The sequence below is a fragment of the Saccopteryx bilineata genome, chromosome 5 (genome assembly GCF_036850765.1).
Source record: "Saccopteryx bilineata isolate mSacBil1 chromosome 5, mSacBil1_pri_phased_curated, whole genome shotgun sequence".
NCBI classification, from domain to species: domain Eukaryota; kingdom Metazoa; phylum Chordata; class Mammalia; order Chiroptera; family Emballonuridae; genus Saccopteryx; species Saccopteryx bilineata.
Window position 1 is genome coordinate 206,906,571 of NC_089494.1, and position 18,840 is coordinate 206,925,410.

Consider the following 18,840-nt stretch of genomic DNA (forward strand, 5'->3'; position numbering starts at 1 on the left):
ACATGAATAATATACTCTACTGCATAGGATTACTGTGAGGATTAATGAGATAACTGTAAAGCACACTTAGCTGAGGACCTGGGACTCAATAACCTTTCAAAGTCAATTAATTCGATTTTGTAAATACAAAAGTCCAACAGAAACACAGTGGGTGCAAAGCTAAAATATTTAAAACTCTGGGACAGCCTTTATTCCTTGAATTAAAAAAAGACAAAAAAAGCAAAGAACAAACAAAAAAGATAATCCCTAACTTTCCCCAACCACTCCTGCACTGAGAAGTGACTTCCTAAAATGAAGTAAGTGCCGTATATATAATATGTATATATGGTATGTATTATTATACATACATACCATATATATTATATAGGTATCTTTTTATAAGTATGTATGTATTTAAGACATCTATACAACTATATGACTCTTTACTTTTATCTCTGTAAGGATATCAGATAGGGGCACTGAGAGAAATCATCTCTTGAAAACAAATGCTACTCTTCTGCAAGTAAAGGAAACACTAAGTGGGTGGAGGGGTTAGGGGAGCAACAACATGGCTTCCAGGGCCCAAAGGGCAGGCCTAGGCTGCACTCACCTGGCGTTTCTTGTGTGCAGTGGGCGAGGACCGTGACCTCACGTGGACAGGGACCGCCAGGAAATCCGAACGATCCAGAAGGTCCTCAGCTGACATGGACTTCGCGGCCCTCCCGGCCGTGGACGCCCAGGACGAGGCCTCCCGAGGGGTCTTGTCCACGCTCTGGGTCCCCTTTGGTCCACTGTTGTTAGTTCCATCCAGCAGCTCCCTCGGGGCTTGGTCCCCACGTCGCCTTTCTGTGAGGAGACGGCCGCCAGCGAAGGAGCTGCTGCGATCTCGGGCCCCACGCGGGGGCTCCCCGCTGCCCCCGGCTGCGGGCAGGAGGGCGGCCTCCCTGCGGGGCTGCAGGCCGGGCTCCCGCAGCGAGCAGAGGCTGGAGGCCGCGCTGAGCCCAGGCCCTTCGGGCTGGAGGTAGGTGCTGTGGGCGCGCTCCCGCAGCGGCCCCGGCTCGTGGGGGCCGCCGCCCGTGGCCGACGTGGGCCGCTTGCCGGTCTTGCGCTGGATGTAGTCGGCCAGGGCGCTCTGCTGGAACTGCTTCAGCTCGGGCCCCGACAGGCTGAGCGTGGAGCTGGCCTTGCCGTCCCGCTCGAAGATGCGGCGCCGGTCGGCCACCGTGCTCTCCGGGAAACGCAGCCCCTTCCTCGGCGGGCCCAAGGGCGCCGGCTCGGCCTCCTCCGCGACCCCCACCTCGTTCATCTTCTCAGGCTCCGAGTAGGAGCGTTTCTTCTGCTCGGGGGTCAGGCGCCGGCGGGGGCCCCTCCGGGCGGCAGGGGGCGCCGGCCGGGCGCGGTCGCCGTCCGCAGGGGTCACGCTGTGCCGCTCCCGCGGGGTGTGCGGAGAGGCGGACGCCGCGGCCTCGGGGCTCCGCAGTCCCACATGGGCCGAGGCCGGGCGGGGGCGCCAGGCGCGGGATGCCCCGGCGGCCCCCAGCTCCAGGTCTCGGCGTCGGAAGGAGGTGGCGCCCAGGACGCGGGACTGCGCGTCCTTGATGCTGTTCCGGTAGGCGCGGCTGAAGGGGGCGTCCAGCACCGTCGACTCGGGTGTGCCCGGCCTGTTGTCCCGCCACCGGGCACCCTCCTCGGCCTCGCCGCAGAGCTGGAAGGTGCTCTGGCTGCGGCGCAGGCGAAGGTCCCGCCTCGGGGGCTCGCTGCCGCGGAGCGGGGAGCCGCGGCTGCCCTCGGCGCCCCTCTTTGGCTGCTGGCCACACGGCTGCCAGGAAACCTCTTCCAGTTTGGGCTCCCCGTTTTTGACGTGGGGCTCCCCACTGCCTAGGGGTTCAGTGGGTTCGCAGAAACGGACGTTGCCTTTTGTCTCCTCGAAGTCGTGCCCGGAAGCACCGGAAGTTGGGACCATCTTGTTGGGCCCGTAGTTAAAGCCATAAAGGGCGCTGCCCACACTGGGCGGCCTCTGGCGCCCTTGCTCGCGCTGCTCAATCTTGGAGACCTTCTCCAGCACGGAGCAGTGGGGCTTCCCGTACTGGAGGCCCGGCAGAGCGGCGCTGCCGCCGGAGCCGAGCCGCCTCCGGCCCAGGCCCGACGCCTGCTGGTGGGGTGGGGAGGCCGGCTCTTCAGATCTTGGGTCTGAAGGGTAGAAAGAGGTCGAAGCACCACTTCTCCCCTCGGGCCTAGGATAGGAAACCGGCCTGTCCAGATGGCTCCTGTACTCAGGAACAGCTTTCCTTCCAGAGTCCTCTGCCTTGGTAGTGACTGCACAGGTTGACCAGCCGTCCAGGTAGCCTTCCTGGGCTCCACCTCCTGTCTCCAAGCTGCTTTGCCTTCTCAGACTCTCAGGAATGTTCTGAAGGGAGGAGAAGGCTGACTTGGTCTTACCGAAGTTGTTGGGTAGGCTCTGGGTTAGGCCTTCTCTCTCCAGCCCCTGGCGGAGATTGGCATTGTAGTCTTGAAAGTCACTCTCCCAAGGCTCTGAGGGCCGGGAACATCTCCTGTCTTCGGCCACTGGCCAGGCCTGAGCCTGCGGGGATTGCAGGCTGTGGTAATTAGAAGACGGCTTGCTGCTGGGGGTGCTCTTTCTGTCACTGGGATATAAGGTGTTGCCTTGGAGGGGGGCAGGATGCTTCTTCAGACAGGCACCCTCCTCATTTTCAGGCACTGAAGGGAAATGGACTTTGTAGGGGACACATTTGGCTGGAGTTTCAGGTGTTCTCTCTCCTGGGGACAAAGAGTCATGTTCTAGGGGTTGGTAGAAGGCAAACTCAGGTCTTCCAGATCCATTTTGGTTTCCATTCTCATCAAGGGTAGCCAGCTTGTCACAGGCTCCCTGAGAAGCAGAATATCCACTCTCCTTGGCAAGAGCAGGGTACAGCGTGCCATTACTATTTGCAGAGGGCTGGGGCACGTGGGCAAAGTGTGGCTCCAGGGAAGGGACAGGGTAGATGCCAGTCGGCAGCAGAGGTTGGCCAGGCTGGGCCCTCTGGGTGTAACTGTGCTTGGGCTTCACTGGGGGGCTGCTTTCTGGACTCTTCTCTAACACGGTGTGCAGCTGCTCCTCTATGAAGGGAGACTTCAGGGAGCCAGAGGAAGTTGACTGAGGCCGGCAGAACCGTTTCTGATCAAGGCTAGACCAAGAGCTGGGCCTCTCTCTGTGCCGAAAGGCCGCATAACTGTCACTGCGAGCTGGGGGCAGGGGTGCGCCCACTTTAGGAGGCAAGTTGTCAGTGGCAGTCTCTAAGGAACTGGGACTCTGTTGGTTCCAGGATGGGGGTGGCGCTCCCTTGCCCCGAGGAACATTATGTCCATCTGCTGAGGCTCGCGCCTCTCTACCTTGGAGAAGCAGGGCTGAAGAGTTCACCTCATACTCTGCTGAGACTCCCCTCTGGGAGTCATAGACTGTCTTGACATAGCGAATGTCTGCCTGCCTCATTCCTTCTAGGAGGCCGCCTTGAGCAGAAGCGGTGTCCATGGAGCCTGAACGCTCACGGCCCGAGATGCCAGGGGGTGGATACTCGAGGACGCTAGAACTGGTGGAGAAGGAGCTGTAAGCCGAGTCTCTCTTGTTATGGAGGTGGCCGAGCTGGTCGATGCTGCTGGTGGACTTGGCAGGGGACAGGAGATGGCAGGGTGGGTATCCCCCACTGGGCCCCAGGCTCTCCATGCTCCCCTGGGAGCTGCACTGGTCAGGGCTCCGCCTCAGATAAGCATGGTCATAGTTGGAGAGGTCACTTGTAGAGGAGCTGGAGGAAAAGAAGACAAAGCAGTCAGCACCACGGAGCTGTTATCATCTAGTAGGCTTAAGGCACAGGACTCAGCTTATAAATGTACTCGGGTACAAGATGTTTGGTTTTTGGAAGAGTGGGTGAGAAAAGCCATATTTGGGCCTTGCTCTGCCTCCCTATGTGCCATCACTAGGAGTAATTGCCCAACGCTGTAACCTGTGTGTGCCTCTACTTAATCATCCAGGCTTGCAGGGGGAGGAGTGCAGAACACGGAGAAAGCTAGGTGGCCTTCAGGCACAGGCAGCACATGGATGTGATTTGCTATGTGCTGGAAATGACTGTATGTGCCAAGAAATGAGAGAGGTGGGGGCAGGAAAGAGGAAGAGTGACACTGGAATTCTGTGTCTCCTGGGGCTGTTTGTGGGAAGAAGGGGAGAAGCTTAGTGAGCAGGCAGTGAATGGGTGTGGGAGACTGTGGGGGCACATGTATACATTTTTAGTTAGTATCTTTCCTTTTTATGGAATTGAAGGCCTTGTATCCTGGCAGTCTTCCTGGAATCTCGGCTGCACTGGAGACAATTTGTTTGTGGTGAGAAAGCTAAACACAACGCTAAATAAGAGAAATTAGAGTCAGAAGAAGCTGATGAGAGTGAAGGAGAGGAGCTTTAGAAGAAGTCTTAATCATGGGAGTCCATCACCTATAGATGACCTCCCCAGGCCTGAGCTCAGCCTCTCAGACACATCAGAGGTAAGACTCCCTTATTTATGAACTACTCAAGGTGATTTTCAGAGGGAGGGTGAGTGGCTCTCAATCCTGGTATTGTACACCTTAGAAAGTTGCCTCAAAACAAAATTAACTATACTTATATTACTATTTCACCCAGCATGTTGGGGGAGGGAGGGCATAGAGGAAGGAGTAAGTGGTTCAAAAACCAAACAGCAGTCTCCATAGTTCAAGTGTTTGTGACTCACTGTTCTCTAAAGAAGGGTAGATCACGAGTTCTTGCCTAAGATTTTCCATTTTTACATGAATAGGCACTTACACAATATTAAAATTCATGGAGCCATTATTATATTTTTAGACTTCATGTAAGTAAATATGATTGATGTCTTAATGGCTGAATATGTGATGATGCTTTGTGGCTGGACTATCTCTAGAGCAGGGTTCGGGAACCTTTTTGGCTGAGAGAGCCATGAACGCCACATATTTTAAAATGTAATTCCGTGAGAGCCATACAACAACCTTTGTACCTTACGCATTATCCAATAAAAATTTGGTGTTGTCCCGGAGGACAGCTGTGATTGGCTCCAGCTACCCGCAACCACAAACATGAGCGGTAGGAAATGAATGGATTGTAATATGTAAGAATGTTTTATATTTTTAATGTTATTATTTTTTTTTATTAAAGATTTGTCTGCAAGCCAGATGCAGCCATCAAAAGAGCCACATCTGGCTCACGAGCCATAGGTTCCCAACCCCTGCTCTAGAGTATATGGCAAAAGACCAGAAGGACCATATTCTGAGTCAAAATTGGTGCTGCAATTAAGGGAAAAGACTACATTTTTAGCAGCTAGCCTCAAGAATGTTAACTTTTCTATATTAGAAAAAGTCAACTTACTGAATGGAGCATCCTGCTTTGAGACAGACAGCATCAAGTCAAAGGAGAAAGGAAGGGAACAGCTCCTGAGCCAGCCAGACTAAGAAATCGGCCCTGGCACTCATGGCACAGTATGTGTCAATGCCCGACTTTACCATCCCCCCGTGCCCCACTAAAGGAAGAAGCTGTATTAAAAATGCAGTGACATAGTTCAGCTGAGGATAACCCCACAGGAACCACTATGCTCCCCTTTATCTCCTCTGACAGAGATCCCACATGAATTCACTGAGACGAAACGGAAGTAGTGGGTCCATCAGGGCTGTTCACTCACCCATTCCATGTAGGTGGGAGACACTATTTAATCCTGCCAACTGCTGAGAATCTTAGGAGTCTTTCATTGAGAAGATAACTCAAATCTAACTTAAGAACACACTTAAAAATCAAAGTGAATAAATGAATGGGTTAACTAAAACATTCATTATTGAGTGGGAAGACATGATCACTGACATATCTCAAAATATAGATGGTATCTAGGAACATGAAATCACTGGTGTACTGATCTCTAGCCAAGCAGAGCAAGGTCAGAATGCATTCTATCTTGCAGCTAAAGGAACCTCCACCCACCAAACATCAGGTGGAAAGCATCACATGAGGACTGTGATGTGCTCTTTCCTGCTACTTGGTGAGGGCTCTGTCCCTTTGGAATTCCCATGCCCAAGCTGACTGGGGAATAGAACCAGTGCCCTATGCCACGCCACCGAGTGCCCTACATCACTCTCTAGGAACAATGCTCCTACCACTTTCTGGAAGTAGTTATTTTGACTACCTTTGCCATTTCTGTTTCCAAGATAGCACTCTTCGTGACGGGTAAGAACTTGGAACGAAGGTCTGCAGGCCTACACAGGGACAGCTTACCCTCAAGACAAACGTGGCAGAGTTCTTACTGTGGCCTGGCTACGTTTCCAACCTCATTCTCTATTGCTTTCCTTCCTGCCCATGGCACTCCAGCATGCTGGCCTCCTTACCTACTCAAATCCGTGAAGTATACTCCCATGTCAAGGTGTCGGGGCCTTTGCAGCCACTGTTTCTACCACTTTGAATGCTCTTCACCTGGTTCACGCCTGCCTTTAATCAAGTCTCTACATCAGAGAACACCTGGACTCACTCTGCTTTATTTTCCTTTTTCTTTTTTTATTCAGAGAGAGGAGGGGAGGCAGAGACAGACTCCCGCATGTACCCCAACCGGGATCCACCTGGCAAGCCCACTAGGGGGTGATGCTCTGCCCATCTGGATCACTGCTCTGCTGCTCAGCAACTGAGCTCCTTCTAGTGCCTGAGGCAAAGACCATGGTGCCATCCCCAGCACCTGGGGCCAACTCGCTCCAATCAAGTCATGGCTGTATGGGCAGGGTAGAAGCTAGAGGGGGAGGGGTAGAGAGGCAGATGGGCACTTCTTCTGTGTGCCCTGACTGGGAATCGAACCTGGGACATCATACGCCAGGCCAATACTCTACCACTGAGCCAACTGGCCACGGCCTGCTTTATTGTCTTCACAGCACTTACCATATTTGACATTGCATCGTATCCCTTTGATTGATAAAGAGACTTCACTTGAAGGAAAAAAGACAAAACTTTTGGGAATTCTGTGGTAGATACACACATTGCTTACAATATTATTCTCTATTTTGTGTGCCTAAAAGTATTTTCTAAATACTGAAAACATAACAGAGCACAAAACAAGTGCATGAAAACATCTCCTAAAGTGTGCTGACAAGATTAATTCCTTAGATGATCAAATATGTTTGGAAAATACTGGGCTAAATAAGTTAAATAATTTAATTTGCTGCAAGACTTCTGAGTCTTCAAAAAACTATCATTCATGGAATGTTTTGAAAGAAAAAAAACAAAGTGTTCGTATCTAAACTTACCTGACCCTAGAAACTTTTTCCAAAGGGCATCTGATGGGTAATTGTCCCGTGGAATACACCTTAGGAAACAAGTATTATGGGGTGGGGGCTTCCTATGTCTTGTTCCTCTGAAACATACGGTACTCAGTCCTTGTTTGTTTGAACGAATAAGTCAATAAACACGTACAGGTACTTGAGTATTTTGATGCTGTTGTTGCATCCTCTTATAAGGGGGCTGGACTACAAGACTTTCCAAGGTCTCTTCTAAAGTACTTTAATACTTTTGGACCCTTGTGTGAGCTTTCTATAGGACAGTGACAAGTGTCTGACGGAAAGCAGTGAATTTCAATTTCAGTGAAATCCCCAGATCCAGGCCAGCTTGTAGACCAGGGGTCGGGAACCTATGGCTTGCGAACCAGATGTGGCTCTTTTGATGGCTGCATCTGGCTTGCAGACAAATCTTTTAAAAAAAATAATAATGTTAAAAATATAAAACATTCTCATGTATTACAACCCATTCATTTCCTACCACTTATGTTTGTGGTTGCGGGTGGCTGGAGCCAATCACAGCTGTCCTCTGGGACAACACCAAATTTTTATTGGATAATGCGTAACGTACACGGGTCGTTGTATGGCTGTCATGGAATTACATTTTAAAATATGTGGCGTTCATGGCTCTCTCAGCCAGAAAGTTTCCCGACCCCTGTTGTAGACAGTTACCTCTCTAGTCTCTTTGTATTTCTCCCTCCTGCTCCCCTCTCTCCCTTGAGCTCCCTCATTCTCTTGCTTCTTAATGAGAAACAGATGCATAAATTTAGGACTGAGATTGGGTTTCTGGAACTAAAGAAAGGCTGTCAGAAGGACGTCAACAGATTGATTCAGCACACAAGACCACTAGGTGCCACTGTGCTCCTCAGAAACGCCCCTGGAGCGCTTTCCGATCTAGAGCTGCCAGTGTCAGACCCTCTGAGCAGAACTGAGAGTGGGGGTGGGGTGAAGCTCGGGCCAGCACTGCCAGCCCGAGGCATGGAATAGACATGGGATGAACACAAATCATGGATGATTTGTGCAGGGGTAGAGGAGAATCCACACACCTGTCACATTTTCAGTAGTCAGCTTTTCCTTTCTCCCTTTGTACTTTTGTGCTGAGAGTCATTGTTGGGGAAGCCGTTCTGAAGCTTGAATTAGAGGGGTAGAGTGGTGGATACAGTAAGGGCAGATCCACCCGCCTAAACCCCTCCAGTGGGGAGGGGGAAACAGGAGGAGCGCAGCCTTCAGAATACTGCCGTCTGATGTCTGATGATGACTCCACCGTTCTTCGGAGGCCTCTCAGCGCACTGTCGTTACTGTAAGCAGTATTCTAGGCACAGAGTGCAGTGTCTTACTTCTGGCTTTGGGCCAGCATGTGTGGCTCAGATTTAGGGCCTCCTAAGGCTAGGGGCTAGGAGGTGCCAAAGGGCCCCATTGTTTAGGGGCACTGCTAATACACACTTGCATTTTATAAGTATGTCCCGGCTTATGCCATTAACCTTGAAGTTCAATACCAGGTTTCACTGTGCCTCTGATAAATCTTTAGCCTAATTATTATAACAAATTATCATAATTATCGAATGCTTACTATGTTCCAGGAACTACACTAAATGTTTTACATGTTATTTTTTTTTTATCTTTACTATGCTCCATTGAGATATATAGTATTAAGCTCATTTTACAGATGAGGAAACCAAGATCAAAGGGGTTAAAAAAACTTGCCCAGGCTTATGCAGTAGGAGGTGAAGTTGAGATTTAAACTGACTTCTGATTTAAAAATCCCAGTAACCTTACCATTATGCTGTCATTTCACACTGTTAAGCCCCCACATCTAACCTTCTAAAGGCCTTCAGCAGCAACATGGCCAATAAAAGCAAAACCACTGCTCTTACGTGGGGGGTGGCCCGGCAGGGCGCCTGTTCTCTGAGCACAGATGGCTCAGATGGTGAGAATGAGTTCTTTCAGGGTTATTAGGAGGGACATGGACAAGGGAGAGGCGTGTCTGTAACAAGGAGGGTAACCTCCCCTAATACACTGGGAGCACGTCCACCAGTGAGAGGTCTAAGATGTGGCTTTTCATGTGACCAGACATGAGTGTTAAGGGTTCTGAGTCCTTGCCAAATACATGGCCATCATCTGTTAGGTAACCCTTCCAGAAGCCGTCCTCCACTCCCCTACATCCGCACTTGCATCTTATTTCTATACAGGACCCACAGTCTCTTGACCGTCGAACTTCCCTACCATTAATTACCCTATCAAGCCCTTATAAAAGGTGATAAAGCAACAGAACCTGACTGTCTAGGATCAGATTCATTCCAATCTGTTTGGGTTCCAAGTCTGTAATAAGTGTAGGGGAATCCTGACGTAGTTTTTGCTTTACTATGTCTAGGAGGTCCCTGTCATATTTGACCAAAGCAGAAAGAACATTAAGTATAGAGGGAAGAAGTTTGTTAATTTTTCTAGTATAGTGTTAAAGTGTGTAATTGAGAAACGTCTAAGAATCAACAGATCCAATAAATATCTCAGCTAGCTAGCCAGCACTCAGAATAATTCTGCCCTTGCTTCACACCAGTCTAGCCGAGGAGATGAAGATGAGTTGTATACACATTAGGAATTTTAAGAAGATGGAAGGTACTGGGTAGAGAGATTTAATACTCAGGGTGAATGGAAGACATTGTTCTCAAAACAGAAGAAACTGTTCTTTGGGCCCTGGCCAGGTGGTAACAGTGTCATTCTGATACTCCAAGGTTATGAGTTTGAAGCCCGCCTGGTCAGGGCCCATACAAGGATCAAGCAACGAATGCATAAATAAGTGCAACAATAAATCAGTGTTTCTCTCCTCTAACCCTAGTCTCTCTCCCTCTAAAAGTCAACTGATGAAATACACATATGTAAATATTTATATATATTATTGTTGTAAAGAATGTTCTTTTGGGGAACATGACATTTGAATGAAAGAAACTCCTGGGTCTCAGCTTTGGCCACTTACCTGGAATGGTAGCTTTGGGGCCAAGGAGTGCCAATCGTGCCCTGAGATATTTGCATCATGCTGGCATTGGGTTGGTTCTCCCCAAATCTGGTTGAATGCCAAGAGTGAGGTCGGCCTGCAGGTTCACTGCGCCTGGGGAGACACAGGAGAGGGACCCCCCAACCTTAGCAGCATTCTCAGCTGAGTCTCTTCACCAATATCATTTATGCGTTTGGAAGAAGGCTGCGGTATCCTTTTCACCGGAGATTAAAAACAAAATCAAGTAAATAGTGGAAAATAGATTTTACTCCTTATTTATCTTATATTGTTATTCTCTGCTTTGTTAATATTGTTATTTCATTTTGACATAATTTCAAACAACTTTTATAAAAATGTAGCAAAGTTAGTATAAAGAATTCCCAAATAAACCCTAGGGCACTGTTGGTAAGAATGCAAATTAATACAGCACCAGGGAAAACAGTATGGAGATTCTTCAAAATATTAAAATTAGAACTACCATATGATCCAGCAACCCCCGTCTGGGTGCATATCCAACCAAAGAAACTGAAATCAGAATCTCATAGAGATATCTGCACGCCCATGTTCCCTGCAGCATTACTCACCATAACCAAGACATGGAAACAATCTAAGTGTCCATCAACAGATGACTAGATTAAAAAAGCGTGGTCTATATAATCAGTGGATTACTATTCATCCATGATAGAGAAGAAAATCCTGCCATTTGCAACAAATTGAATGGACCTCGAGGGCATTATGCTAAGTGAAATAGGTCAAACAGAAAGACAAATACTGTATGATTTCACTTATATGTGAAATCTAAAAAAGACAAACTCAGAAAGTAGAGTAGTGGTTTACCAGGTATTGGGGGGTTGAGGAAACAGGGAAATTTTGGTTAAAGGGAGCATATTTCAAGTTAAAAGATTAACTTTTAAGTTCTGGGGATCTAATGTACAGCATAGTGATTATAGCTAATAAAACAACATAATACTTGAAAGTTGCTTCCCTCCCCACCCCAAAAAAAGTAGCTACCTGATGGGATGGAGGCATTAGCTTACCCTATGGTGGTAATCAGTTTTGCTATTTATAAATGCATTCAGTCAACATGTTGTACACCTTAAACTTGCACAATATATCAATTAGTAAAGCTGGAGAAAGCAAATTCCCACATAACCTTCATCCACATTTCCTACATGTTAACATTTTATGTTTTATTAATTGAGAGCACACAAAGTTACTGGTTTTTCTTGGCCTCAGCCTATCAATGTGTGTGTGTGTGTGTGTGTGTGTGTGTGTGTGTGTGTGTGTATATATATATATAAAGACAGGAGCATGGGAGGAGACTTAATTTCAGTGATAAACCATACACTATACAGATGATGTATTATAGACTTGTACTCCTGAAACCTCTGTAATTTTATTAAACAGTGTCACCCCAATAAATTCAGTTTAAGCCTGACCAGGTAGTGGCGCAGTGAATAAGAGTATCAGACCAGGACGTGGGGAACCCAGGTTCGAAACCCTGAGGTTGCCAGCTTGAGCACGGGATCGCTGGCTTGAGTGTGGGATCATAAACATGACCCCATGGTCACTGACTTGAGCCTAAAGGTTGCTGGCTTGAGCAAGGGATCACTCTGCTATAGCCCCTCGGTCAAAGCACATATAAGAAAGCAGTCAATGAACAACTAAGGTGCCGCAATGAAGAATTGATGCTTCTCATTTTTCTCCCTTCCTGTTTGTCCTTATCTGTCCCTGTCCCTGTCTCTCTCTCTCAAAAAAAAAAAAAAAAAAAAAGCAAAAATTCTTTTCCCTCTCCCAAGGACAAAGCTTCCTGGGAATTTGAAGTCCTCTGTCAGAGCCTGATGCTGGATAAATGCTATTATTTTAATTTCTTGGTAAGAACTACATAAAAATCAGCAGCTACCTCAGTGGCAAGTCTGCTCTAAGCTACAGAAACGGTATAAAAAACAAGATGCTCTGCAATATAATTTTTCATTTGCAAGTCAGTGACTTCAACTTTTAAACATCTTGCCTTCTAACATAAAGAATGGACAAAGCCAACTGGAAAATGTGGGTGTACCTTAGACTGCAATACTGAAGAATGAATTTGGGAAGGAAGATTACACTGCTATACAAGGTCACAGTCAGGAGACAGTGTGCTTTATTTTTGGCCAAAAAGTGAGGTGAGCTATCAGGCATTTCGTACTGTAAACTTCTGAACTGTAAGATGGTAGGGGAATTTTTCTTCAAATTGGAAATCTGCACTTAGGAGATCCAGAAATCCACTTTGACATGTTGAAGATAAAGCTGTAGGTATGTCCACCTATCACTTTTTTATGAAAAAACAAATTAGCTTATGTAATATAAATGAAAAATCATTTCACTGATGCAAATAAAATTTCAAGTGCTAAGTGTATCAGAATAATACTAGCCCGGGTGTCAGAAGACTTGGATACTCACCCTGAATCTGTTATTAACCTCCTACATAACCCTGTATAAGTCCCTTGTCCACCATAAGCCTTTGTTCATCTAAAAAACGACATTAATTAAAGAGGCTGGGTTGATCTCATTTTAATCTGAAACAACTATTAAGATGTATAAGCAAGACATTGAAGGACTTGCCAAGAGAGATAATGGTTTAAAAAAAATACATATATGTACTTCCAACTCTGAAGAGAGGTTATGGTGACAGGAAAATTGTTTTGTGTGACACAAGGGATACAGACACATAAAATTTTCAGCAGTCTATAAATATATTGAATTGAAAGGGCCTACAGTTTTAACCACTCTGAGTTTCCTCATCAATAAAAGACAGATTATAACAATCTACTTATAGTGTTTTTTGTGAGATTAAAAATGAGATAATGCACTTGACCTACAGTAAGAGCTCAGTAACCGTTGAACTCATTCATTAAGAATGAGCTGATAAAGACTAGAGAGGCTAGGGAGCCAGCCAATCAGAGAGATCTAAAACACAGGCCAGAAAGGGGAGAAAGAAGCTCAGTGAATGCTGGAAGAAAGGGGAATGGGGAGGAACCATTGATGGCAATGAGTTGACCAGCTCTGAGCTCCCCAGCAAGATACTGAGTACATAATTTTGGCAGAGGCTGGTCTAAGACTTACTGTGGTCATGGCCTGAAGGCCCCTAGCCATGCCTGTAAGGCAGGAACTGCTGAACAGTGCCTGTGACATCTAGTCAGGGAGGTAAACACAGGCAAGGAGGGAATAAAACTTGCCCACCCAGAAACTAGGTAAGAACTGAAGGGAGTAGCCTTACCAGGTGGTGGCGCGGTGGCTAGAGTGTCAGACTGGGATGCGGAGGACCCAGGTTCGAGATCCCGGGGTCGCCAGCTTGAGCACAGGCTCATCTGGTTTGAGCAAAGCTCACCAGCTTGGACCCAAAGTCTCTGGCTCGAGCAAGGGGTTACTCGGTTACTCGGTTACTCAGTCTGCTGAAGGGCTGCGGTCAAGGCACATATGAGAAAGCAATCAATGAACAACTAAGGTGTTGCAACGCTCAACGAAAAACTAATGATTGATGCTTCTCATCTCTCCTGTCCCTGTCTATCCCTCTCTCTGACTCTCACTCTGTCTCTGTAAAAACAACAATAACAACAACAAAAAAAAACAAACAAACAAAAAACCTGAAGGGAGTAATAGCACAGCTGAGCTAAAGAGAGGAAGTAGGATCCAAAACCAAGAGACCAACAACAAAAGCCAATGTATTACAATTTGCCTGACACCTTGCCCCCATAATTCTCTAGTCTTCATAACAGGTCCCAGGCAACACATACCTCAGGTTCAGTTGTCCTGATCCAACATCAAGGTCGTAAACCCTATTGTCGATATGGACTCTTGAATAGGATTGCGCTGTTATCCCTAGCACCGTCCCAAAGCTTTGAATCAATCCTTTTCTCAGAAGGAGAATTGGGGAGCTCTGGGTTAGTGGCTCAGCGTCTTAGCAGTTTGGCATTCTTGTTGTGAGCCCTACTGTGACCTTGGACACCCAACTCCCTAGAAACTAGGTCCTTCAACAAGTTCTACAAAGCCAGCCACCTCCCCTGAACCCCAGATGAGCACTGACTTAGAGTCCTGCTTTATCATTCAGTTCCATTCAGTGGCTTGAAATCCTCCCTGGTATCCTAAGCCCCTCTGGGGCTGGCCTAAATCAGAGCCCTGTGGCCTGGAATCAGGGTTCAAAGCCAATTACAAATGACTTTGTGTACTCAGTGAATGTTACTGGTTAATTATACAGGAACAACTCAGAACTTAATGAAAAAAAATCTCTTTTTCATGAGGTACCCGGTGACATTTAATATGGGTCCAAGTGATCCAAATGGATTCAAAAATAGGAAAAAGAACAAACTGTCATCTTCCTGCCCCATTAGGATGCTAGTCCTATGACTAGGTGCTGGCCTTGAGAAGCTGATGGGCGCAGCTGAAGTGTAAACTCAGCCTGGCCCCTGCACATCACGACACTGAGGATGGGTTTTCAGCAGCCTCATCCCCATGGCCTTTGTCTGCGCTTAGCTCAAGATCACGGGGAAGCTCCTCCCACCCAAGGGAAATGGACAGGCCCTGACCAATTCCACAGGCTCTGCAGAGTGAAGATTTCACTTCCAGTCACGGAGATGAAGCATGAAATAATGTTTACTGAACTGCAGCAGTTCCAGAGAAGCCCTCTTGTCTGAAATCTCAAAGAAGAAATGAGGTGCCCTGAAGTACAATATAACAGCCCAGACATCCTATCAGATGGTACACCTCCTTCACGAAGGATTAGACACTTTGCTGAAAGTTCTAAATCAATCTTTGAATTGTAAAGAGAGACTATGCATAGCACAATGAAGACAAGCGGAGCTGTTTCACCTAGGTTAGGTGAAGAAATTTCTCTTTGTGCTTTGAAGAAAATAGCAAGGCTTTCCTTTTTTTTTTTTTTTATTCCTGAAGCCTTGACCTTTATTTATTTTTATAAATTTTTATTAATCTAAATGGGGTGACATCAATAAATCAGGGTACATATGTTCAAAGAAAACATGTCCAGGTTATCTTGTCAATCAATTACGTTGCATACCCATCACCCAAAGTCAGATTGTCCTCCATCACCTTCTATCTAGTTTTCTTTGTCCCCCTCCCCCTCTCCCTCCCTGTCCTCCCCACCCCCCTCCCCGGTAACCACCGCACTCTTGTCCATGTCTCTTAGTCTTGTTTTTATGTCCCACCTATGTATGGAATCATACAGTTCTTAGTTTTTTCTGATTTACTTATTTCACTCCATATAATGTTATCAAGATCCAACCATTTTGTTGTAAATGATCTGATGTCATCATTTCTTATGGCTGAGTAGTATTCCATATATGTGCCACATCTTCTTTATCCAGTCATCTATTGAAGGGCTTTTTGGTTGTTTCCATGTCTTGGTCACTGTGAACAATGCTGCAATGAACATGGGGATACATGTGTCTTTATGTATCAATGTCTCTGAGTTTTGAGGGTATATACCCAGTAGAGGGATTGCTGGGTCACAAGGTAGTTCTATTTTCAGTTTTTTGAGGAACCACCATACTTTCTTCCATAATGGTTGTACTACTTTACATTCCCACCAACAGTGAATGAGGGTTCCTTTTTCTCCACAGCCTCTCCAACACTTGCTATTTATTACCTGTCTTGTTGATAATAGCTAATCTAACAGATGTGAGGTGGTATCTCATTGTAGTTTTGATTTGCATTTCTCTAATAACTAATGAAGATGAGCATCTTTTCATATATCTGTTGGCCATTTGTATTTCTTCCTGGGAGAAGTGTCTGTTCATGTCCTCTTCCCATTTTTTTAATGGATTGTTTGTTTCTTTGTTGTTGAGTTTTATGAGTTCTTTGTATATTTGGATATTAGGCCCTTATCTGAGCTGTTGTTTGAAAATATCATTTCCAATTTAATTGGCTGTCTGTTTATTTTGTTGTCAGTTTCCCTTGCTGAGCAAAAACTTCTTAGTCTGATGTAGTCCCATTCATTTATCTTTGCCTTCACTTCTCTTGCCTTTGGAGTCAAATTCATAAAATGCTCTTTAAAACCCAGGTCCATGAGTTTAGCACCTATGTTTTCTTCTATGTACTTTATTGTTTCAGGTCTTATATTTAGGTCTTTGATCCATTTTGAATTAATTTTAGTACAAGGGGACAAACTGTAGTCGAGTTTCATTCTTTTGCATGTGGCTTTCCAGTTTTCCCAGCACCATTTGTTGAACAGGCTTTCTTTTCTCCATTGTGTGTTGTTGGCCCCTTCTTCGAAAATTATTTGACCATATATATGTGATTTTATTTCTGGGCTTTCTATTCTGTTCCATTGGTCTGAGTGTCTATTTTTCTGCCAATGCCATGCTGTTTTGATTGTCGTGGCCCTATAATATAGTTTGAAGTCAGGTATTGTAATGCCCCAGCTTCATTCTTTTTCCTTAGGATTGCTTTGGCTATTCGGGGTTTTTTATAGTTCCATATAAATCTGATTTTTTGTTCCATTTCTTTAAAAAATGTCATTGGAATTTTGATGGGGATTGCATTAAATTTGTATATTGCTTTGGGTAATATGGCCATTTTGATTATATTTATTCTTCCTATCCGCAAGGCTTTCTTTTACATGTAAGCTATCCAGACCTTTCCTCAGTTTCCTTCCCATTCATTCAGGGGACACCTAGAGACATTCTGTATGTCAGCCACTGTGCTGGCATTGGGGACACAAAGAATAATCAAGCACCATCAGACCCAAACAGTTCATGTGATTATAGAAGAGACAGCCAAGTAAACTGTGGTAACACAATGTGATCAGTTCTGTAATAATAGAGACCTGAACAAGATGCTCAGTGAACACAGTGTGGGGAGCACTAATACTGTGGGGTTAGGTCAAGAAGTCTTCTCTTTGAACTAAATCCTACAAGATTTCTCCAGGTGGAAGGAGGTGGGGAAAGAAAGGGGAAGACATCCAGGGAGAAGAAATGGAATGACAAATACACAAAAATGTAGAAGCACACAGTACACGCAACTCTAAGTACCTGGAGAAGAGATGATGAGTAAGGGGAAGGGCAGTAAGCGCAGGTGGAGAGGTAGGAGGGGCCAGATCTTCACATGCCTCTAGAGGGTTTGGACAGTAACCCCTGAAACTGGAAGTCACCAATAACATTAGGCAGGGAGGGCACGTTCGAATTGGAGTTTCAGGAAGACATCACCAATAATAAGGGGAATAAACTTGAGAGACAAGATTGGCAGCTATTATATTGGCCAGGGTAAGATAATGATGGATGGGCACTAAAGCAGTGGCAGTGAATTTGAAGAGATGACAGACCTTAAAGCCACTGAGGAAGTCGGTTGGCTCCGTGGTAGAGCATTGGTCCAACATGTGGATGTCCCAGGTTTGATTCCAGGTCCAGGCACACAGGAGAAGCACCCATCTGTTCCTCCACCCCTGCTCCCCTTCTCGCATTTCTCTTTCTCTCTTCTCCTCCCCTACTGCAGCCAAGGCTCAATTAGAGCGAGTAGGCCCCAGGTGCTGAGGATGGCTCCATGGCCTCCGCCTCAAGCACTAAAATGGCTCTGGTTACAATAGAACACGCCCCAGATGGGCACAACATTGTCTTCTAGTGGGCTTGCCGGGTGGATCCTGGTTGGGCACATGTGGGAGTCTGTCTCTGCCTCCCTTCTACTCACTTAAAAAAAAAATCACTGAGGAGGCAAAATTCCCACCTAGGCTAGTGACTTCATGGACATAGGTAGTGTAGATGAGAGTACAGACAAGGAGAAAGGATAGCCTTTTTGTTTCTAGAATGGTAATATTATTAATTTATGTAAAGAACTATTAGATGGGGGTAGGGAGAGAGAAGGAGAAAAATAGAGTGGATATATATATATATATTTATAAATTAAACTTAATGGGGTGATATTGATCAACAAAAGTACATAGGTTTCAGATGAACATCTTCACAGTATTTGAACTGTTGATTGCGTTGTGTGCCCATCAACCAAAATCAAATCAGAGTGGGGATACTGACCAGCCATGCCACTGTCAGATGCCCACATGATGTTCATTGGAGGTATACATATGCAGTAGGGTCTTGTGGGCTGAAGTCTGCATTACATATAGAAATTTAGGAGTCATGCCTGGCCTGTGGTAGTGCAGTGGATAAAGCATCGACCTGGAATGCAGAAGTCCCTGGTTTGATACCGTGGGCTTGTGCAGTCAAGGCACATATGATAAGCAACGAATGACCAACTAAAATGAAACAACTATGAGTTGATACTTCTTGCCCACCCTCCTGCCCGCTTAAAATCAGTAAATAAAAAAATCTTTAAAAATAATTAGGAGTCCCTGGCCGGTTGGTTCAGTGGTAGAGCATCGGCCTGGCATGCAGGAGTCCCGGGTTTGATTCCCGGCCAGGGCACACAGGAGAAGCGCCCATCTGCTTCTCCACCCCTCCCCCTCTCCTTCCTCTCTGTCTCTCTCTTCCCTTCCCGCAGCCAAGGCTCCACTGGAGCAAAGTTGGCCTGGGCGCTGAGGATGGCTCCATGGCCTC

General features: G+C 46.2%; 1 protein-coding gene across 7 annotated transcripts in view; it reads right to left on the reverse strand.

Annotated features, from left to right (window-relative positions):
- Positions 1 to 18,840, reverse strand: part of SHROOM3 (shroom family member 3) — a 323,146-nt gene that overhangs the window by 40,932 nt on the left and 263,374 nt on the right. For all 7 annotated transcript variants that reach the window (XM_066233275.1, XM_066233274.1, XM_066233277.1 and 4 more), the window contains 2 exons: positions 10,286 to 10,417; positions 590 to 3,779 (listed from right to left, as the gene is read on the reverse strand). In XM_066233275.1, the coding sequence (XP_066089372.1) occupies positions 590 to 3,779; positions 10,286 to 10,417 (3,322 nt within the window). The remainder of the gene's footprint in view (positions 1 to 589; positions 3,780 to 10,285; positions 10,418 to 18,840) is intronic.